At 39.8% G+C, this 22,736-nt stretch overlaps 4 protein-coding genes across 9 annotated transcripts; 2 read left to right on the top strand and 2 right to left on the bottom strand.

Moving 5' to 3' along the window:
• The first annotated feature begins 39 nt into the window (after positions 1-39).
• On the top strand, positions 40-5,613 carry LOC144053526 (G/T mismatch-specific thymine DNA glycosylase-like). 2 transcript variants are annotated; one of them, XM_077568060.1, is made up of 11 exons: positions 40-180; positions 1,164-1,238; positions 1,447-1,613; positions 1,748-2,061; positions 2,144-2,213; positions 2,380-2,515; positions 2,586-2,668; positions 2,765-2,859; positions 3,036-3,207; positions 3,274-3,426; positions 4,614-5,613. In XM_077568060.1, exons 2-11 carry the CDS (start codon positions 1,180-1,182, stop codon positions 4,760-4,762), a joined length of 1,398 nt encoding a protein of 465 aa, XP_077424186.1. In that variant the 5' UTR covers positions 40-180; positions 1,164-1,179; the 3' UTR covers positions 4,763-5,613. The 2 variants fall into 2 exon arrangements, with proteins under 2 accessions (XP_077424186.1, XP_077424187.1); XM_077568061.1 differs by lacking the exon at positions 1,164-1,238 and having other exon boundaries at positions 51-180.
• Positions 5,614-5,621: 8 nt separating this feature from the next.
• LOC144053530 (patatin-like phospholipase domain-containing protein 2) lies at positions 5,622-12,578 on the bottom strand. 2 transcript variants are annotated; one of them, XM_077568065.1, is made up of 7 exons: positions 12,128-12,578; positions 10,611-10,843; positions 8,518-8,583; positions 8,227-8,436; positions 6,277-6,337; positions 6,127-6,197; positions 5,622-5,831 (listed from the first exon to the last, which is right to left on the bottom strand). In XM_077568065.1, the coding sequence occupies exons 1-7, from the start codon at positions 12,354-12,356 to the stop codon at positions 5,760-5,762; spliced, it is 942 nt and encodes a 313-aa protein (XP_077424191.1). In that variant the 5' UTR covers positions 12,357-12,578; the 3' UTR covers positions 5,622-5,759. The 2 variants fall into 2 exon arrangements, with proteins under 2 accessions (XP_077424191.1, XP_077424192.1); XM_077568066.1 differs by having other exon boundaries at positions 5,631-5,831; positions 6,127-6,216.
• Positions 12,579-12,710: 132 nt separating this feature from the next.
• Positions 12,711-17,897, bottom strand: LOC144053527 (patatin-like phospholipase domain-containing protein 2). 3 transcript variants are annotated; one of them, XM_077568062.1, is made up of 9 exons: positions 17,481-17,897; positions 16,191-16,423; positions 16,057-16,122; positions 15,422-15,631; positions 14,949-15,009; positions 14,713-14,877; positions 13,411-13,555; positions 13,134-13,253; positions 12,711-12,921 (listed from the first exon to the last, which is right to left on the bottom strand). In XM_077568062.1, the coding sequence occupies exons 1-9, from the start codon at positions 17,668-17,670 to the stop codon at positions 12,759-12,761; spliced, it is 1,353 nt and encodes a 450-aa protein (XP_077424188.1). In that variant the 5' UTR covers positions 17,671-17,897; the 3' UTR covers positions 12,711-12,758. The 3 variants fall into 3 exon arrangements, with proteins under 3 accessions (XP_077424188.1, XP_077424189.1, XP_077424190.1); XM_077568063.1 differs by having other exon boundaries at positions 12,711-12,922; positions 13,147-13,253; XM_077568064.1 differs by having other exon boundaries at positions 13,180-13,253.
• LOC144053531 (uncharacterized) lies at positions 17,831-22,402 on the top strand. Of its 2 annotated transcripts, XM_077568068.1 has the most exons (8): positions 17,831-18,075; positions 18,522-18,646; positions 19,082-19,148; positions 19,266-19,422; positions 19,558-19,700; positions 20,741-20,851; positions 21,398-21,626; positions 21,725-22,402. In XM_077568068.1, the coding sequence occupies exons 1-7, from the start codon at positions 17,923-17,925 to the stop codon at positions 21,578-21,580; spliced, it is 939 nt and encodes a 312-aa protein (XP_077424194.1). In that variant the 5' UTR covers positions 17,831-17,922; the 3' UTR covers positions 21,581-21,626; positions 21,725-22,402. The 2 variants fall into 2 exon arrangements, with proteins under 2 accessions (XP_077424194.1, XP_077424193.1); XM_077568067.1 differs by having other exon boundaries at positions 21,398-22,402.
• The last annotated feature ends 334 nt before the right edge of the window (positions 22,403-22,736 follow it).

The raw sequence follows: 22,736 nt of genomic DNA, 5'->3' as shown, positions 1-22,736 counted from the left end.
TCTTTCGACCCCTACGTCTCGGACTTGAAATCGTCTCATGTCAAAGTTGACTGGGACTGCGCTGTCACGTCTTTGTTGCCCCTGAAACTCCTCCAATGATCTGAATAAAGAGCGGCATATGTGGGGAAAATAATATTATTTCCCCGCCTGGAGAATCCGATTAAAACAACCATTAACTAGGTACGTCTCCTGCATATCAACACTCTCAAATGTTGCGCCGTCTTTGCTTACCAATCTACTACATAAGCGAGATCATTCATCCGTGTTAGCTTAGCTGATAGCTTGTGGCTAATATTAGCTATAGTTGTGGAATGGTACTTAGGTTTATTTTCTCTTATACATTTTTTTATTCCAAAATTTCATACGGAAGGGGAATTATGTGTTTCACAAGTCGCACGGTTGATTTCGGTGTAGCCAGTTGTTGTTAAATTTATTAACAAAAGTGAGGCTACGCTCTGGATTGTTGTTAGCTTTGTTAGCTTTTAGCCACGTAGAAAAGGAGGGTATTTAATTTTTTGCAAGTGCTCACGTGTCGTCGTCTAGTCGATGTTTGGGAGCACTTGATGACTCAGTGACAGTTCTGTTGTATTGGATGTGATTCGATTTGAACTTTTATTTTGAATATGAAAACATAAAGAAAATCAACCATGGACAATAAAGACTACAAACAAGTTTTCCATGCTAAAAAAGAAGTGGGAACAAGTCCAGATTCATGATTTCTCCATGTTCTGTCAATTTATGTTTTTTCTACATAGTTAGACAAGTATCACCAACCTCTCACCTAAACTGTTAAATCTCACCCCACAAAATGAAATGCAAAATATTTTCCTATTTTTACAGATTCTTGTAATTGTGAAGTTATACCCCCCACGCACACACTATTTTTAAACAAATTAGGTGTTAAATGCCATCAACTTGATAAATTATTTGTGCAGTTAGAGTTATAATCTGTTTGTAAACTGTAATAATTTTGACTCCATGAAAAGTGTGTGATTGTGATCCAGATTGCCGGTCGGACAATTTGCATGTTTCACTGCGTGTTTGATTTGTCATCTGTTGTTATTGTTTTGGGTTTTGTTGCTAAATCATCCGCTTATTGCATGTGCCACTTTCATTTTGCTCCTCACTATGCATGTTGGTGTATTTATTAAATTTATTTAAAGTTAAAGCACCCACAAGATGGACAATAAGCTGAATGGATCCCTGCCTGTTGGCTCTTCAGAGTATCTGCAACAGTGGTAAGTTGTGTAAAATGGGCCACATAAACAACCATCAAGTATGATTTTTTTTTATTTTATTTTTTACATTAAATCAAATTTGTTTCGTTAATGCTATGATTGAAAGTTTTATGTGAATTGTTTTGATTGTGTTTTGGATTGTGCGCATCAAGGGAAACTGATTTTAGGTGATTTTTTTTCATCCTCTATTTTCAATTTCTCATTTCAGGATTCAGTCGGCTCAGCAGTTCCAAGCCCTCCAAGCCCAATATTCGGCCTACAACCATCCGCCGCACTACCCGGAGGCGCACGCGGGGGGCGCAGCGGCCGCTACACCGCACATTGTTCACCCTCAGCCCATGATGGAGCAACAGGAGCCTGCAAACCTGACAAAACGTACAGTGGATTTAGAAAGTCTACATGCCCCTTTTTTAAAATAAATAAATAATTAGAATGAGTTGAATCATTTCTACCCAACATAACCTCAAGAGCTGTTTGCAATAACCGATTTTGTTGAATCCTCCACGCAGCCCCGCCCAAAAAGCGACGCCGACCAGCTCAGCCCAAGGAACCCAAGCCGCCAAAGGCCCCCAAGGTTCCGAAAGAACCCAAACCTCCAAAGGAACCCAAACCCCCAAAGCAACCCAAACCCCCAAAGGAACCCAAAGCACCCAAGGGCAAACCGGGCCCGAAGCCCAAGAAGGGTGCCGAGGGCCAGGAGAAGATCGACGAAAGCTTCAAGAAAGTGAAGAGGAAAGTGGATCGTTTTAAGGGAATGTCGGAGGAGGAAGTGATGAAAAAGACGCTGCCAGACTTGCTGGACTACAATCTGGATTACGTCATTGTGAGTAGAACTTGTGATATCGCTTTAAAAAGGCAAGCAGGCAGTATTTTGGTATAATCTTGTAAAATTGTTTTTCTCTCAGATTGGTATCAATCCAGGGCTGATGGCTGCTTACATCGGGCGATGGTTTCCTGGTCCTGGAAACCATTTTTGTAAGTGTGATTATGTAAAACTGGTTCCAACTTTCATTGCCAAAGAAGACCCCAAATTAAATTTACCATTGGACACCATTGGAAGAATGTGCAAAGAAAATTATGGCTGTGTGAAACAGGCTAAAGTTATGTTGGCTTTCTTTTTTTTTGTTTTTTTTCTCCTTAGGGAAGTGCCTCTTCCTTTCAGGATTCACCGAAGAGCAGCTCAACCACATGCACGACACCACATTGCCTGGCAAGTACAAAATGGGCTTCACCAACATGGTCGCCAGGGCGACGCCGGGCAGCAAAGACCTGTCTAGGTAGGTAAGAAATTTGTGTTATTTGTTTTTGAAAAGCTGTGTTGAACCTTCCTCGTTATTGTACTCGCAGCAAAGAGCTGCGCGAAGGTGGCAAAATTCTAGTGGAGAAACTGATGAAGTACAAACCTCTCATTGCTGTATTCAACGGAAAATGTAAGACATGTATAGTATAGTTTTTGTTTCTTTACAGCTGTGTTTCCCCCTCCTTCGTTGAGCCAAAGCACATATTTTTTAAAATCTTTCTTCCAGGCATATATGAAATGTTCTGTCGAGAACTATTTGGCAAAAAACCAAAGACGCTGAACTTTGGTTTGCAGCCGCACAAGATCCCCGACTGTGAGGTGGTGAGTTAACACCGCCCCCTTCCGTCATTGTAACATTGAGGTAGAGTTCACAATATTGAGGGGGGAAAAAATCACCCACAGATTATTTTCCAAAATCAGGCAGCTACTATGAGGATAAGCAAAAAGATTATAAAAAATATATATTTTTAATCGATTTTGTTTGTTGTCGTGGTCAGGCTCTGTTCCTGATGCCGTCCTCCAGCGCCCGCTGCGCTCAGTTCCCTCGCGCTCAGGACAAAGTGCACTTCTACATCAAGCTGCGGGAACTGCGGGACCAGCTGCGGGGCATCCAGGGGCCCAGGGAGATCGAGGAGATCAAATACTCGTTCAACCTGCAGCTGGCCAAGGGTACGCCAATCTGAAAGCGAGTCGTGTTATAAATTGTTGTGTTTATTTTACCCTCCGTCTCTGCAGAGGATGCCAAGAGAGTGGCCATCAAGGAGGAGCAGTACGACCCCGGCTACGAGGACGCCTACGGCGGATCTTATAGCGAGATGCCAGCCGAAGGAGGTCAGAGTCAGGCCAACGGGCACTTAGCGTTCTCAACAAGCCAGGAAAACAATGCGGGTAGGTACTCGTTTCCTGCGTGGGAGCCTGAAGGTACGATAATTAATGTTGTTCCGATACCATTATTTCCAACGCTAATATAGGACTTTAGATGCAGCATCTTGTATCTTGCTTGTGCGCGACATTCACTGATGTGTGACATGTTCACTGCATACCGAGCCAAGATATCCTATTGGCCCTTGAATGCTCTGAACCAATGGCAGGGCAGCTTTTTCATGTTGGGAAAAAAACAACAACCTGTGTATCGATACAGTATTGGGGGCCCAAAAACGGTTTCGGAACACTAACAATAATTGCACAAAAACATACAAGCCGTCACTAGTAAGGTTAAGAGCCGTAGAAAATGGATGGATTGATGAACTGCTAAGAAAAAGTTTAACCCTCGACTAGAATTTATTAAATTGATTCACTGAAAATGTTGGTAAATTCAGCTAAAATCTGAAATAAATAATGACAAATGTCCTGGTTTTTGTTTGTATATATTTTTTTTACGTCAATATTTAAATTCTTATTCTTAAATTAAAAATGCCTTACATAACACTATGGAAGCCCATTCCCGCTCGTAAAAAAAATTGTTTTGGTTTTTACTGTAAGAAGCCCGTTAATCCCAGAAGGGAAAAAAAAATATATATATACTGTATATATTTTTTTCCCCCTTTAATATTTAAAAGGTTTTTTTTAAATGATGGAAACAGGCTTCTGACAGTAAAATAAAGGGGGAAAGATGTTTTGGTTATTTATTTATTTTTTTACTGTCAGAGGTCTGTTTCCGCCAGTGTGTTTATTTATATATTTATTTTAGCCTGGCACAATGTAAAGGAATGGGTTTCCAAAATAAACAGAAATTGTGTTGCCCATTTACAAGCTTTTAAAAAATATATATTTAAAAAAAAAAAAATACATACAGAGACCCAAAAAAAAATTTTTTAACGCATTGGTTTTACCCCTCCCAATGTGCTTTGAACACTTTTATACCTTTCAGACACATTGTAAAAGTATTCCAACAAAAAAACTAATTGCAAGCACAAAACAATAGTATATGTAATGTCCTGTCTGTGTGCATGCTTGTGCCTTTAAGAGGTGGGGCCTGGTGTGGTTGCGTGAGTACCTGGGCATGAGCTGTAGCCAACAACAGCTCCTGCTTGAGTGTGGGAAACAAATGTATTAATAACACTCTTTCTTCCCAGCGGAAGACGGAAGACAGGAGGCGAGCACGTCAAAAAATTCCCAACTTCCCGACGGACAGGGGATGACGCAATCAAGTGCAGATCAGATTCCAGATGCGAGCATAGGAGGGGAAGAAGGTGGAGGAGCTAGCGAGGTCCCAGCTGTATGAGGACAAATTGTTAGCAATTTAAAAAAAACAAAAACATTTCTTCCTTTGTGGAATATACACGCCTAGATAGACTTTGTAGACATTTTGCAGAAAATTTTCTCTGCACTGGTTTTAAATTTGAGTTGTGGTATGATCATCTCCAAGGCAGCCATTTTACGTACACGTGAAACGCAGGGACGACTTTTGTATTGGCTGTCCATGGAGAAAATGGGGTCTGTACTTGCAGCTCCACACCAGCTGGGGGCGGCAAAACAAAGTGGAACGGGATAATGGGTCACAATGCTAACTTACCTAGCATTATTTTTCTTTTACCGTTTACATTCCGACTCTGTGGACACACATATTGGGACTTGTCTCTTAGTTTAGACATAGAGCAATCTTTCAATTAAGAGGTGTCCCAATACTTTTGTCGATTGTCAAGTCTCCCATATAAGACACATCTACTTTTCACATAGCGGAGATAAACGTTGACAAATGTGTAGCGGTGCAACTCGTACGTCTCAATACTTTTTACTTCTACTATTCATCTCCACTCCCTAAGACAAAAGTATAGTGATGTACTTTGTCCCAATTCATTTTTTCCCCACACTGCACTAACTTCCTTGGTGCCCATTTTTTAATGTTGTTTACATTTGTACTGCACACACTGATGCCGTAAACAAACGACTATACTCAACTACTGTTTTGATAGCCGGGATGATGTTGTCATTGGGAATTACCTCAGCAGCCTTTTATCCTTAATTTGTTTCATTTTGAGACTTTTTAGAATCTGTTTATGAAAATGACACAAGGAGTTTTATGATTATGATGTTTTGTCCATTAAAAATGTACTGATGGTGCTTTTTTTAATACATCATTGCACTTGGTTTTATTCACCTGTTCGTTTTATTTATTTTTTAATTATAAAGAAGTAAGCAAATTGTCTTTAGCACAAGTTAGATGATCCTCTTGTGGGGTTAAATATATAACAGATACATATATCAAATCCACAGCAGCATTAAATAAGCACATATGTTAATAGTTCTTTAAGTCCAAGTCCAACTTTCTGTGGTTGTTCTTCACCAACACACTGGGGAGCACAAAAATAAAAAATAGTCAAAATCCATGGCTTGCAATTACGTCACCTGCACGCCAAACATAATACTGCTCACATGCACACACAGTGGACAAAATAATACAAAAGTTAGTTTTCCACTTTAATGACATTTCACAATATTAAGATGTGACTTAAGTATGACATGGGAAATGTAGTTTTAATCATTTTTTTAGGTTTTAATTTCTGTTTTTCTTTCACTGATTTGGATTGTATTTTAATTTAAACTTGACTATGTTGTTTGTTACATAGTTTATTTTTATAATTGTACCTCTCTTGATGTTGAGCGGGATCTTATGTGCATGTTGGTATTCAAGCCCCCAGTCCACCTGCTCTTCTGGCCTAAATGTACCAGGCAAATCTGGAATACGCAGATTTGTGTATAGAAAAAGAACAAAGGTGAATGATATCAAACTCTTACCTTCTTGTCTCAGGAAGCGAAGCGCATCCGTGTGGCCACAGCGGAAGATCTCAGCCAGCTCCTGTCAGTCAAACATGGAGTCAAAACATTGATGTAAATATGTGAGTCCATTAGTTAAACATGAACACTAAACTGTGAGTCAAACAATATTTGCCGAACACTAAGTGAGTCAAATGCTTTACAGATTCAAACACGGCCACTGCAAGTCAAACGTGAAACTTGGGCACAATAATGCGAGTCAAACATGAAAAAAATGTGAGTCAAGCCTGGGCAGAAAGTGAGCCACACAGAGTAAAAATGTGCCAAATAGTCTGAGTCAAACATGATGTAAAACTTGGGCACAATGTGAGTCAAAGAGTTAAACTTGGGCACCGTAATGCGAGTCATACAGGTCAAAATTGGGCACAATGCGAGTCAAACATGATAGCTAGGGCTCGTTAATGTGAGTCGAACATGGAGTCAAAAACGGTGACAATATGTCAAGAATGATATCAAACTTGGGCACCATATAGATATAACGCGAGTAAAACAGGGCACAAATAAAATGAGTCAAACACAAAATCAAATTTGGGCACAATATAGAGAGTCAAACATGGACAAAATGTGAGTCAAATTTGTGCACAAAGGGAGTCGAACATGGAGTCAAAAACGGTGGCAATATGTCAAGAATGATATCAAACTTGGGCACCATATAGATATAACGCGAGTCAAACAGGGCACAGAATAATATGAGTCAAACGCGAAATCAAATTTGGGCACAATATAGAGAGTCGAACATGGACAAAATGTGAGTCAAATTTGTGCACAAAGGGAGTCGAACATGGAGTCAAAAACGGTGACAATATGTCAAGAATGATATCAAACTTGGGCACCATATAGATATAACGCGAGTCAAACAGGGCACAAATAAAATGAGTCAAACACGAAATCAAATTTGGGCACAATATAGAGAGTCGAACATGGACAAAATGTGAGTCAAATTTGTGCACAAAGGGAGTCGAACATGGAGTAAAAACGGTGACAATATGTCAAGAATGATATCAAACTTGGGCACCATATAGATATTGAAGAGGAATAAAATTATTTGTCCTCTTTGCGTGTTCCAAAATTTGAAGAAAGATTTAATGTAAGAAAAAACACCTTTGCAAAAATGATTTAATAAAAAAAACAGAGATCTCTGGACATCGTGACAGACTCCAAACATCACGTAACAGGTGGAATTTCAGAGTCCGAATGTGTCTCTTCCGCGTGTAAAATGGCTTCTTATAGTTAAACAGACCGCCTCTCTTTCATTTGTAGACAAAACATACTCTCTGGGTACTTTTCCGTGAGCGATGGCGCAAACAGAGTCAGGGGTGTGTGTGTTCGAGACAGATTTTGTTCTCAAGGACCAAAAGTGTGTTTTCGCACAGAACACTGAGACGGAATTTTTTAGACCAAACAATATGTTCCAGCTTAAGGTCAAATTATACTGAGTTCAACACTACTTCACATCTACAAAACATTTCGACAAGGTTAATATAAAGAATTAAAATGTTAATAATGTTTAACAATGGTTAATATATGAAATAAAGAATTTAAATGTTAATAATATCTAACAATATAACGCGAGTCAAACAGGGCACAAATAAAATGAGTCAAACACGAAATCAAATTTGGGCACAATATAGAGAGTCAAACATGGACAAAATGTGAGTCAAATTTGTGCACAAAGGGAGTCGAACAGAGTCAAATATATGCAGAATAATGTAAGTAGCTTAAACATGGCCGCAATACGAGTCAAACAACACACAATGTCAAACTTGGGCATAATAACGCGTGTCAAAGATGGAAGCATATGTGAATCAAACATGGAGTCAAACATAACGTTTTATATGATGGTGTGCCGTTAGCATGTCAAATTTGTGCCTTGCTTCAATAAGGTTAGGAGACAAAATGTGAGAGCCTAACCTCTGGTGCCGGGGGCAGGAAGGAGGTGTAGATGCGCCGCACGTTTGCGGCGGTCACCTGGATACTGAGGTTATTGCAGTGCACGGAGATGGCGGTCCAAGCGCCGTCTTTAGGGCTGATGTCGCTCTCACTGCAGAACGGGGCCAACGTGATGGTGTTAGGGTGCTCCAACAGTGGCATGTTGTTGCTCAGGGCTCCATCCATGTATAGCTAAGATTCATCCAATTCCGACTTGGTTAATAGAAAGAAAGGTTATGATAGTTGGGTTTGCTTTTTTCGGTATTGGCTCACCTGACCACGGTAGGAAGGTGGAATTAAACCACAGTAGACTGGAAAGAAACAGCTGCACAACAGTACCTAGAAACATAAGACATGAGAGGGTAAGGCGCACGGGGTACATTAAAATGTGCGACATTGACACAGTTTGATTTTTAACACATAATTATGACGCAATCATATCAATCAAACATGGATACATTTGAATCAGAGATGACGTCAAATGGGAAAGTAATAATGTGAGTCAAACATTGAGTCAAACGTTGCCATTTATGACTCAAATGTGGAGTTTAAAAGTAATCATGTGAACTACATGGAAACTAAACAATGTGAGTCAAACATGAATACGTGCAATGTCAGGAAGACAAGGACACATATGAGTCAAACATGATGTCAAACATCGACACTAATGTAGTCAAATGTGGATTTATGCAATGGGCTCAATAATGACTACAACAAAGAATCAAACATGGCCGTAATAATTAGTTAAACATCTACACTATATGGACAAAATAATGAGTCAAACTATGAGTCAAACATTTATAGAACAATATGAGTCAAACATGGACAATTATGATCTGAATCAAGCATGGATGCGAGTAATGCACTGATCTGAATATATGACTGGATAGCCAATAGGCCAAGACTTTTGAACCCTCAAGGCCGCCATATTGCTCCTCCCAAGAAACGTTTCTCGACATACGATCCTATACATTTACAGTATCAAAATTGGAGAACATTTGAGACAGTACTTAGTAGAAACAGCATGATTTATGTTTTAAATTTGTTAATAAACATAAACAAGAGGACTTAAGACATTTGCCTTAACTTGCCTTAAATAAATGCATAAATTCTATGCTTAATGATGTTTACAGGAGGAAACGTGTATATTGTTTTTTATTAGGAATTATAACTGTAATTCAACAAAAGATGACTCTGCCAAATCTGATATTGGGTTCTAAGGAACTGAGCGCCAAATGAAAAAGGGGATCTTCAAAGCAGCACATACTGTCCACTTATTTATTTTTTTACTTGTTAAAAAATAGTGACCACCCCAATACACAACCCCCTCACAGCCGCCCACCCGCCCCTATACTAACTGCCCACAAGTTCTATACGTCTAATCTGTACGTATACCGTATAGTTTATACAGTAGTCTGCTTGCGAGATGGGAGGAGCAAGATGGCCGCCCTGTTGCCAATACACAACCCCCCACCTGCCCCTATACTAACTGCCTACAAGCTCTATATGTCTAAATTGTACGTATACCGTATAGTTTATGCAGTAGTCTGTTTGTGAGATGGGAGGAGCAAGATGGCCGCCCTGTCGCTTCAACGGCATGCACGGTCGTATATGGGCTATCGGCTTTCCAGTCATATATTCAGATCAGTGGAGTAATGTGAGTCAAACTTGGACACACAATGTGAGTCAAACATACATAATAATATGAGTCAAATATGGAGTCAAGCAGACACGAGTCAATTATAGGAGGATTTATACAATGTGAATCAAACATGGAATGAACATGGAATCAAACATGGGCGCAATAATTAGAGTCAAACATGGACACTATATTGTGAGTCAAATATGAAGACGAACGTGGACACAATAATGAGTCATACATGGAAACCAAACAATAATTAGAGTCACTGTGGACACTATATGAGTCAAACATGAAGTCAAATGGGTCAAACCAGGATGCCGTGTAATGTGAGTCAAACATGGACATAAACAACAAATCAACAACGTAAGACACTATAATGCGAGTGAAACATGGAGTCAAACATGGACTCAATAGGAGTCAAACAGCTACAATGTTCCTCTGACTGTTTGTGAAATCACTTAATGGCAGATTAGGAACTACATCGAAATGAGGGGAGGAGCTTCATTTAGACAAGCTATAGCCATGTCTAATTGAAAAGTAGTGCTTTGTCGCCATCTTGTGGGCGTCAATTACTTGTGGCGAAACACCGCACAATACATTTCAGTCGACAGTATAATGGAGTCACAAATGAGTCAACCATAGATGCAAAGTGAATTAAACGCGGACACTTTTATGTGAGTCAAACTCGGAACGAAACATGCACTCATCAATGTGAGCGGCCCACCTGTATGAGCTCCTCTCTGCTGTCAAAGTGGGACACCAGGACGTTGCTCCGGTCATGCATCCTGGTGAGGGACACGCAGAGCCTCCCCGAGGCGCGCCGGTGGGCATCATCCGGAAGCTTCTCCCGCAGGGAGTCGCGCACCGTTCGCAGGAGGCTGAAGGTCGGGTGGAAGACGCTCAGACGATGCTTTCTCGCCTCTTTGGCCACCGCCAACGCATCCATGCACAAATGTTCTGAGGACGCCATTTTGAAAGGTCATCATTGATGTTGCAATGTGTTTGCGTTAACTATGCTGTTGGCCTTGAACCTCTCACACACACTTGGAGTCTGTTCCGTATTATGATGTGTTTGAGTGCGTCAGTGAAACCGACAAACTCTTGCTTGTTTGACTCTATGGACTTGAGTTCAATTACTGATTTTGAAGTACTATAACCTCTATTTGAGGACAGTCAACAAACAACAGAGTGTAGCAATTTGAGAGGCAATAATGGCCCAATTCATTGGCTTCACTTTGGTGACACAGACTCTCCATATTTTTATATTATATCCTGTATATATTTCATTTTGACTGTATTTCATTTGTTTTTTAATTTCAGTTTGTTTTAATTAGTTTTTAGAGCGGGTTATTAGTTTTTATTAGTTTTCATTTTTTCGAAATGTTTTGATTTAGTTTATTTTTATTAGTATTCATTTTTCTGAAAATGTTTTGATTTAGTTTTTATTAGTTTTATTTAGTTTTTAATGTATAGATTATTTGTCGAGTGCAAGATAATAAAAAAAAAGGTCACAAAGTATTGCGTAATAAAGTAAACTACAATTCTCAAACAACAGTTTGATCTTCATTCTTCTGTGTGGACGTATAGCAATATAAAAATAAATACATTTTAAATGAAGCAGAATATAGTTTAGTTTTAGATCACTTAAGATTTTATTTCAATTTTGAGTTTTTTAAGCATTTTCATTCATGCTTTAGTTTGTTAATGAAATTGTTTTCTCAGTTTTAGCTTTTGTTATTTATTAAATTTTCGTTAACTATAACCACCTTGGTGAATTGACAGCTTTTTTTGCTAGTTGAAATTATGTTGACATCTGTAACTATAATTATGTCTAGTAAAAATGATGTTGTAGATATCTCAATTTAAATCAAAGACAGTTTGTTTGCATTCCACACTCTAAAAACAGTTGGGTCAAAAGTAACCCAATTATGGATCAAAAAATGGACCGAGCCACTTGATGGGTCAATTTGACCCAACTTTCTGGGCTGTTTTATACAAAATGACACAATTTTTTGACATAAGTAAAGGATCTCACCAATACTTATGAGTTGTTGTACGCTGAAAGACCCATTTCTTGACTCAAACTTGAGTTATTTTTGACCCAACTGCACCATGTCGCTCGGGTTAAAGGTGCGAGGGTTAGGGATCAGAGGAGTTGGGGTTGGGTCCAGCGTTAGGGTTCCAGTTGGAGTAAGGGTCACAGAGTCACAGTTAGGGTTCATTAGAGTTTGGCTTTCTCACCGATGGGAAGTCCGACGGTCAACGCCGCCGCCACCAGGCATCCCGACGACGCTCCACAGATCTTGGAGGCCCCGTGCACCAAATGTGGCGCTCGCTCCAGGATGCACGTCATCGCTCCCATGTAGTAAATACTACGGAAGCCGCAGCCCGCAAAGGAAATATTCCACTCTTCACCCTGGGAAAACATCCTCTCAACTCTTTGAGGCTTAACGCACAAGCTCTCATTCATATACACATTTAGTACACACACACGGCAGTGTTGCGCAACTTACGAGATCAGTTTACAACAGCGGTGTTTTCATAACCGTGAGGGAGGGGCAAAGCTTCATAAAAATAATCTTAATGTAGTTCCTCCCACAGGATCAAAGTACTGTACTCAAAATAATAAATTTGAAATTTGTAAACATTAGATGAATATAATTCAACATGAGTCCCGCAATGGGGATATTTAGGTTTTTAATAAAGAAAAATGAATTAGTAAAACTCAGATTTTTTTTCAATGCTTTTTTCCACATCAATTATATATTAACGCGCCTCACACTTAAGTGAATCTCACGAGAAATAAAATACTGTTTTCACTAAATTGCACTGACACAGCAGTTTTATTGAATTCCAATAACGTCATCAGACCTCATGATGTTATGTCACATAACTCGGGCTTCAAGGTGGGAGTAGGGGGCGGAGTGAGTGGCATGTATCCGTCCATCTGATTGGACGCTGGGTGAGACGTGGGCGTGGCCCACAGGTTCAGTTCTGATGGCAGGCTGGAGCATCTTCGCATCCTCGGCGACACCCTGCAACACAATAATGAAAATTAATACATCCGTAATTTATATAATGATAATAATAATAATAATAATAGATTTATATGTAATGCACAGTAGAGGCAACAATAAAAGCAATGGAAGCACACAGTGAAAAACAGAGGGGAAAAAAATCAAGAACAAAAATCAAAAATCAACCAGGAAAAGCTTTTTTTCCAGCATACTGTAATTTATCACTATACCCTTCATCCACTTCTTCATCTTCGTCATCATCTTTTTTGTAGACACCTTTGTAGAAGCCTCCTGCCACCCTATAGAGCCAGCTCAGGTCCCGGCGTACGTCCGGCAGCCAGTGCAACACTCTGCAACATCAATAGAATTCTTGGTATGATACCTGAAAATTAACGATCATGCTCAGCCCAAGAAAGGCAATTTCAAAATGTTATTGCCACTACCTTGGCCTTATAAGAGTGGATTTGATTGCAAATCAATAGGCATCTTCACATCACGCTCTGTCACCTTTTTGCCAGTGAGATGGCTGGTCCAAGGGACATTGTGCTGGGGATCCACAGGAATGAGGAGGGCACCTTGAGCGGAAGCAGCTCGGACATGTGAGAGAGGAAGCCGCCAGCAGGGTGCGCTTGTCTGCATGCCGTGCACAACACTGACACACAGTCACATATTAACTCGAAGGACGCAACGTAGTGGAGCAATGACACATCAGAGTCAACTGCTACACGGCGTCTCGACATGAGCAAAGATCAGAGAAAATTTGGCAGGACTAATAAGGAGCATACCCATGGACGCACACAACATTGTGGAGTGACTAGGTCAGAGTCTAATGGAGCGTAAATCAATGTTAAAGAAACCCTCTCCACATGATGTTATGTTTGGGCAGATTGGATTTAACGAATTAGTCATGAAGCTCCCTGGACACGGACACACACAACATTAAGGAGCGACAATATCTGAGTTGAATGGAGTACTAATCTTCATTCTAGACAGCATCTAGAATATCATAAGAACCAAGGCAGACTTGGCATAACAAAAAAACTCACACAACTCTAACGGAACTAAACATGGATGCACACAACATTGTGGAGCGACCACATATCAGAAGCTAATGGATGTCTAACATTGTTAAAGACTCTGCCTCGACATAACTTAAGAGCTGAGACAGATTTGGCAAAACAAATTTGTTGCATAGTTCCCAGAACATAAATCATGGATGCACACAACGTTGTGGAGCGACAAAGACAGGAGTCTACGGTCTTAACAACATACTCTGTACATAACATAAGATCTGATGAAGACTTAGCATAACAATTTGTTGCTCCTTGCAAGATAAACATGCACACATAACATTGTGGAGTGACCACGTCAAAGTCTAGGAAGGCTAATCGGAGTCACCAACTCCCTTTCAACATAATGTAAGATTCGAGGCACACTGGGTTTATCAAATAAGCCCCATTTGCTACCTGGAATGTAAACAGGAATGCACACAACATTGTGGCACCACATATGGATCTACTCAACAATAATCACCATTTAAGGTGCCCTCTCCATGTAACATAAAGTTCAAGGCAGACTGGACATGACAAAAAAAAAGCACAGCACCACAGAACGTAAACATGGATAACTACAACATTGTGGAGCGTCCACATGGCAGCGTCTACTGGACCACTACCGTTGTTAAAGACTCCTTCTCTGCATAACATAAGATTTGAGGCAGATTTCTTCCAGAACATAAAAATAGACACACACAGTACAACATTGTGGAGAAACCACATGTCAGCATCTACTTGGTAAACTGTGAGTTACCTTTTTTGATGTTAACTGGGAGGTTTTCTATGAATTGCGGGTTTAGCCACCAGTGCACTTCACTGGACCGCAGAACTTTCACTGGCACCTCAACCAGATCACAGCATGCTGGTTCAGGTGAAAGTGCCTCCAAATTCATTGGGGGAGGTTCACAGTCTACAAGATCTGCGCAGGGAATTTTCAAATCAGGATTTCTAGGTATGATTTACAAAAGGTTAGACCACTTTTGCGCTTACTGTTGTCTTGCAAGAAGCGGAACGCATCCGTCCAGCCGTTGTGGCAGATCTCAGCCATGGCCTGTAAATATTCGCTTTGCTTAGCAATTAAGAATATGACCACAGAGAAAGAAAAAGACAAAACTACATATTAACTCAGACCTCCACCAAGGCCGGATGATCCTAAACTGAAAAAGGTGAAAAGTCACAAATGTCAGGGTAACCAATAACCAAATAATCAGATAAATGGGTTGGGTAAAAAATAGCTAAATTGCACCATAGCGCCATATGCTGGATTGGAGGGCAATTGCAAGATGAGTAAAATGATCAAAAGTGGAAATAAATTCCTCAACCTCCACTTTCTGCAGCACAACTTTAAAACCTTTGAAATAACTTCTCTGCTAATATATTTAGTTACATAGGTTTGCTCTCATGGCTAAACCCTCGTGCTTGGCTACCGCTAACGCTATCATCAGTATCGTTTTCAGTCTTACCTCGGGCTGTGGCGGGAAGAAGGTGCTGGCCACCCGGTACAAGTTCTCTGAGTTGACCTGGATGCTGACGTTGTTGAAGCGGACCTGGTGGAAGCTTGGCGTGTTCGCCCGAGGGCAGAGGTCGCTTTCCCCAGCGTACGCCGACACGGTGATGGTGCTCCTCTGGTGGCAGCGGGGCAGGTTGTCGCTGGCCGCGCCGTCTACGTAGTGCTGAGGCAGCGTGAAAGGGGCTTGTAAAAATGTTTGCACTAAAGGGGGGCGGGGCGGGGGCGGTTAAAAACTGTTAGAAAGATTTGAACGTAGCCTCATTTTGAAAGTCCCTTCCCCCATTGAGTTACTATAAAAAAGCTGATTAGCCACAACTACTACTTTGGTAGCAAGACTTATTTGTAATGGAGTGTGACTATAAAATGAAATGTTATCGGTTTTTATTTTAAATATCAAGTTAGGTGCAAAAAATGGGGCCAAAAGAGGGATGATCCCCCCCCCAACACACACATCTCATGTTACTAATGTACTGCTGTCAGATTATGCTTGCTTACACTTGACATAAAATGTTTTTTTTTTCCATTTCAGCCAAAAAGAAAGTCATTTGTAGAAAAACTAGAAATGCATTTTAAATGCCACTCACTCACCACGTCTCGAAAGGTAGGAGGAATGACTCCACAGTAGAAAGGGACAAAACAGCTGCACAAAAGTGCCTGGGAAAAATCCAATTTTGACATAAGACACAGTGTGAATAAAAAAACAAAAAATCACACTCCTCCACCTGAACGAGCTCCTCTCGGCTATCAAAATGGGACACCAGGACGTTCTTGCCATCAGACACCCGCGTCAGAGAGATGCAAAGCTTCCCAGAGGCGTGCAGGTGGGCGTCGGGTGGCAAGGCAGTCAGCAGCGAGTCCTTCACCAGCTGTAGCAAGTTGTAAGATGGATGAAGCGGGCCCAGTTTGTGCTTCCGGGCCTCCTTTGCCATGTACATCAAATCCGTACAGCATTTATCTGCACGGAACAATGACGATAAATTAACAAAAGCATTGAGACACACCTAAAACTCTAAAATCTTAAATTCTGTGGAAATGTCAGCAGTTTTCGGGACCCGGAAAAGTAATGTAACTACAGTATAGGATCTGATATTGAATTCAAAATGGCGCTGCAGAGATATAGTTTCATTTGTATCATCTCAGCTATATTGTGCTTTAATTTATTTTTGGACAACGGCATATTTCTCACTGAAGTTCAGTTTGTTAACAATGGGTATTAATGAGTTGAGTTAATTTATGTTCACTAAAATCACTGAATAATATTACATCCAATCTACATTCCATTTGAATGTATGAAAATTGTAGGCAGAAGAGACCTAAAAAAATAGCAAAAAGGAGATGATTCAGTTCAGTTGCCTTTTTGACACATTTTCTATGGAATTTGGAATGCAGCCATTTGATGCTGAATTACACATTATGCTGCAATGTACAATATTTCGTTACATGGGAAGATCATAAATAAATTGCACATTTTCCAGTGAAGGTTGGAATAAATTTGCATTTGGGGAGAAAATGTATGAAACTTACTGGCAAGAAAAATCTAAATAATAAAAATAGCAAGGTATGATTTAGCTCAGTTGTCATTTTGAAATTGTTCTATGGAATTTGTGTAATTTATGAGTAAAAGGAAGGGAAGGTGGGTGGGGTTGTAGTGTTATGAATACTCACTAATAAGGAAAGGAGTGTGTGTGGGTTGCAGTTATCAGGGCCCCACAAAAGTAATTTAACTGTATGTTGTGTGCCTTTGTTTGATGCCGAAATAGAGAGAAGTCCACAAAAACACTAGTTTAATTTATTTAATTAAAAGATGAATGTACTTTTTTTTTTTAAGCGCATACCTTAAAAGGGAAAATTTCTCAATGAAGTTTGGTTTGCATTAGGTATACTGTACATTGACAATTAAATCAAAGTTTGGCGAACACAAATGATCCCAAATGGAAGCACTGGCAAATAAATAGGCCAATATATTTTTAAACTAATAAATAAAAATAAAATTGAGTGTTTTGACGACTTACCCAGCGGGACTCCCGTGGTTAGGCACGCGGCCATCAGGGCCCCCGCCGAAGCCCCGTAGATTTTGGATGCATTTCGGATGAGACTAGGGAACCGCTCCAGGATACAAGTACTGGCGCCCAAGTAATAAATACCCATAAAACCACAGCCGGCGAAGGAGATACTCCACTCTTTCTCCTTCGTGCTCGACATTCTTGTGTTTGAATGCGTAAAAATGGTGTTAAAACGTATGTTTGTGTCCACATCACCTGTGTTCAGTGCGTTGGCATCCAAAGGTAAGCTGAGAGCGGTGACATCACCGCCCCACTCCTGATTGGATGGAGGGGGTCACGTGACTAGAGACCTTCCAAATAACAGTACTTCCCTCACGGCAGAGTTCATTTTGGGTGCTGTGCTGTTTTGTTTTCTCCCCCGTTTTGTTTTTACACGTTTTAATTTGAAACGATGAGCATCCCGGTGGTAGACTTTAGCGTGGCCAGCCTCAGCGTCGAGGATATTTCCAACGCAGATCTCCACCAACTGAGCAAAGAGTTAAACGTGGCTTTTACGGAAGTGGGATTCGTCTTCTTGAAGAATACTGGCATCACGCAGGATGAGGTGACACTCAACCCAAAGTAGTTGTAGTAGTGGTGGTAATTATAATAATTAGCAAGGGGGAAAAAAGAAGTGAAAGAAAAGGATAAATAAATTAAAGTGCTTTTTGTGCTTGTCAAAATGCTTGTAAATTATTTCGATCTGAAACTTTCTAATATTTTGTATTCGAATAATGTATTATTGTTGTAACTAACTATAATTTACTGGACACGAGGCTTCCAGAATTCAAAATTCTAGCTTCAAGCATCCAAAAGTCCTCTTTTGGATGCTTGAAGCTAGAATTGTGTTGAAAATGTGGCACTTTAAAGTGTGTGACAAGAGTATTTTGCACTGTGTCGTATTTGTTGCATGCATGTATGTTTTTTAAAGCATCAGTGCTTTTGTGCTATTGTTATGACTTGTTGGTATTGGAATGAGGGAAAACAAGTAAAGTGAGCAATTCCATGCAGGTTGATCGTGTCATGGAAGCTTCCAGAAGGTTTTTCCTGCAGCCAGATCATCTCAAGCAGCCGTTCAGCAGGAAAACCTTCCCAAGCAATTCTAACCACGGCTGGGTAGCCCTGGAGACTGAAAAGTGATTTGATATAAATATATATATATATATATATATATATATATATATATATATATATATATATATATATATACATATATATATATATATACACACACACACATGCTTACTGATTAACTTATACATTACAGTGTTGTGATAGATAGTGGAAATTCGATTTAATGGACCTGAAACCAATGAACAAATAGTCTCCTGAAAAGAAGAAAGAAAGAAAAGTACTTCAAAAAAGTACTTACATTTAACTAACAATCAGACAACAAACGGATGGCCCCTCCCTCTTTTTGTCTGTTAAATTGAGCTTCCACAATAGCAAGATTTTTTTCAAATTAGTGCTGTTCAAGTAGACGAAGTGAATGAATATATGACGGGAGTTTTTGTCTCCTGTTAGCCAATGAGCACAAATTTGTTTTTAATACTGTATTTGATCACATTCAGGTTGAATCCACAAAAACCAGGAGATCTAAAAGAGGCATTTAATGTGGCTTCACTGCTTCCTGACATAGTAAGCAATTTCTGTGCGACAGGGTGAAAGTGCAATCTTATTCGAAGCGTCCCTTTCATCATCCTGGTAGACTATAATTAAAATGAGTGACTCATTGTGACTTGTGTTTCTCTGAAGAAATGGCCCACATCCGAGGTGGCCCCGGGGTTCCGGGAGACCCAGACGGCTTATTTCCACCGCTGTAAAGAGCTGAGCCTGCGCGTTTTGAGGGTGATGGCCCACAGCCTGGATGTGGACCCTGATATTTTCTTGAACGCACACCGCTTGATTGGAAGTATGATGTACTTAAGCGCACGTCTTTGCTAATTTCGCCACAAGAGCTACATTGCTATTTGATGTATTAATAATGTAAAGGTTGGGAAATGCCGTTCTACAGTTGTCTAAAATTGTTCGACGTTTCTCATCGTAGCCGATAAGAACGGCACGACGCTACGTTCGCTGTACTACCCGCCGCTGAACGGCAAGCAAGCCAAGGAAGGTCAGCTGCGATGCGGAGAGCATTCCGACTACGGGAGCATCACTTTGCTGTTCCAGAGTGCTGAGGGTCTCCAAGTATGGAAACTAGTGTTGTCTAATGATTAAAAATTTGTAACTAACTAATCGCACAATTTTCTGTGATTAATCGCGAATAATCGCATTTTTCTACTCATTTTTACTATATTCCACGAAGCTTTAATGCATAACTACTTGAGTAAAATCTGGAAATTAATGTAAAATCATCAAATTGAAAATATATTTTAATGCAAAGACTGTTCTCATAGATTTCTTTGATCCTTGATTAACTCTTTGACTGCCAGACGTTTTCAGAAAAGGGATGCCGTGGGTGCCAACCGATTTAAGCATTTTTGACTGATCTTTCAAGGTCCACAGAAAATTATGTGTTTGGACTATGGAAACACACATACTACCAAATGAAAGATTGGACTCTCATCTTTCATCAGAAAAAAAGAAGTTTGTTTCTACCTTATTCCGTTTTTCAGTAATCAACAATAGAAAATGGTTAGTTTCACCTCTGTTTTGAAAAAAAAACGTCTTTTAACGTCTTTGGCACTCCTCCATAGGATTTTACTAAACGTTATTTAACGTTTTTGGCACTCCTCCATAGGATTTTACTAAACGTTATTTAACGTTTTTGGCAGTCAAAGAGATAAATGGTTTGTCCTGTGAAGTACAACTATTGAACAAAAAAAAAAGAAAACTGACTGAGCTTTCTCATAGAAGCAATTCTCAAAACATCTTGCTTCCAGATTTAGTTTTGCCCATAAGCAGCAAACTCCAGCAAGCGGTGATTTGCGAGGTTTCCGTGGTGTTAACTTGAGTCGGGTATTTTGCACTGAGATGATATCCAAAGACGAACAACTAACATATTTGAATTATTTGCAAATTTTGCAAATTACTTAAGATTTCTTCAACAAGCGTCAAGGAAGTAAAACTACACATTAGTTCATTTTTGCGCCGTGACGCCACAGGAATTAAATAAAACTGAGTTATCGATTTAACTTTGACAGCCCTCATGGAAACAAAAACAATTATGATGTATTCTAAATGTCATTCCCTGACGTTTTTGTGTGTGTGTGTGTGCGTGTGTTCAGGTGCGCCGTCGTTCCGGTGAGTTCATCTGCGCACCTCGTGTGCCCGGAGCCGTTCTCATCAACATCGCTGACCTGATGCAGCGTTGGACCGGCGACCATTTTGTCTCAGTGGTAGGCACTATAAAAACAAAGTACAGAAAGCGCAAATATCCTAAGTTAGCCATATTTATTATGGTGGTTTTTTTTTTTTGGGGGGGGGGGGGTATTTCCAAGTAAAATGTCTTATTTATTTATTTTTAAGGGAATTAGGATCTATGTTTTCAAGAAAAAAAAAGTCGTTTTAGAAAAGGTTGTATATTTTAGGATGTGTTATTTAGGGAAAAGTATGTTTTTATTTTATTTTAATTTTTTTAGGAAAATAAGGTTTACATTTTCAAGAAAAAGGTCACTGTAGAAAAGGTTCTACATTTTAGAAGGAATTTGTATATTTTTGAAGTAAAAGTATATTTGCAAGACAAAACTGGCAAATTCTGTTTTGGAATAAGAGAAAAGGTAGCAGATCGGAGCTGACTGTTTGAAAATAACATGATTGAAGAGCAATTAAAATGAGTGGAACTTAAGGCAGGTATGCAGCAAATAAATGGGACGGAGGGTGGCGGGGGAAAACATCATGAGACCACACAAAGCTTGTCATTCATATATGTATGTTCCCATCAGCTCCACAGAGTTTTGCTGCCCCCTGCTGGAGACTGCAGCAGCACCCGCCAGTCTCTGGCTTTCTTCGTCCAGCCCGATGACGAGACTGTGGTCAGCTGCATCGACGGATCCGACAAGTACCCGCCGGTGCAGTCAGGCGCGTACCTCATCAAGCGCTTAAATGACTCCTATGGGCGGCTGTAACACCGGCATTGAGCAACTTCATTCACTCGAGTGCCACAAAAACAACGTAAGGAAAATTCAGTTCAATGTGGCGCCTGCACTGGACATTCCTCACTGGCATGCTGACAACTTTTGAGGCTAAAAGTGTTCCCTCATTTTTTGCAGGTGATTGATGAATTTGCGCAAAGAGACTTTAGTGAGGATAAACAGTTCAGAGAATGAGATAATGAAATTAACTCTTTGACTGCCAGACGTCTTCAGAAAAGGGATGCTGTGGGTGCCAGCCGATTTAAGCATTTTGACTGATCTTTCAAGGTCCACAGAAAATGATGTGTTTGGACTATGGAAACACACATACTACCAAATGAAAGATTGGACTCTCATCTTTCATCAGAAAAAAAATAAGTTTGTTTCTACCTTATTCCGTTTTTCAGTAATCAACAATAGAAAATGGTTAGTTTCACCTCTGTTTTGAAACAAACGTCTTTTAACGTCTTTGGCACTCCTCCCTAGGATTTTACTAAACGTTATTTAACGTTTTTGGCAGTCAAAGAGTTAAAATGGTTTAAGTGTAAAACTGTTTTAAAGTTATTTCAATAGAAAATACATTCATTTTCATTCCTAATGCTATCTATATTGAATGCAATCATAAATAATAGACCCATTTTTTAATGCCCTTTTATAAATGCTTATGTGAAATTGTTTTTTAACTATACAGTATTGCAATGTATATTATTTTAATTAGAATCATTTAATTGTGAGACTAATGTTGTGGAAATGTTACACTTGTCTTGTACAACTTTTATATAAATGCCAAACTGTCATTAAATGCTTTATGACAGGGATGTCCAATCTTTTTACAAAGAGGGCCAGATTTGATGAAAGGAATGCTTTCAGCTTCCAGTTTGTAATTCCCAGTCACCTCGTCATAGTTTACATGTTTCGTCTGGTATTACCACTTGATATTGAATTTCTTGAAAACAACAGCAGTCTCTTGGCAAATTAGCCAGACAATTGTTTTGTAGTTTAGTTTAAAAGAAAAAGAAGAAGCCAATTTTCACTTGTCCTAGAAGTGACGACCCTCTGTCAACTTTTCCTTTTCACATTTTAGAAATTGTCTGGAAAGGGTCACACTGTCATGTCTGGGAAGATCTTGCTTTGGTTGAGGACCCTGAGT

This window comes from Vanacampus margaritifer, chromosome 6 (assembly GCF_051991255.1).
Source record: "Vanacampus margaritifer isolate UIUO_Vmar chromosome 6, RoL_Vmar_1.0, whole genome shotgun sequence".
In the NCBI taxonomy this organism is placed as follows: domain Eukaryota; kingdom Metazoa; phylum Chordata; class Actinopteri; order Syngnathiformes; family Syngnathidae; genus Vanacampus; species Vanacampus margaritifer.
Note: the sequence above shows the minus strand (reverse complement) of the source record. Positions and strands in the feature narration are given on the sequence as shown.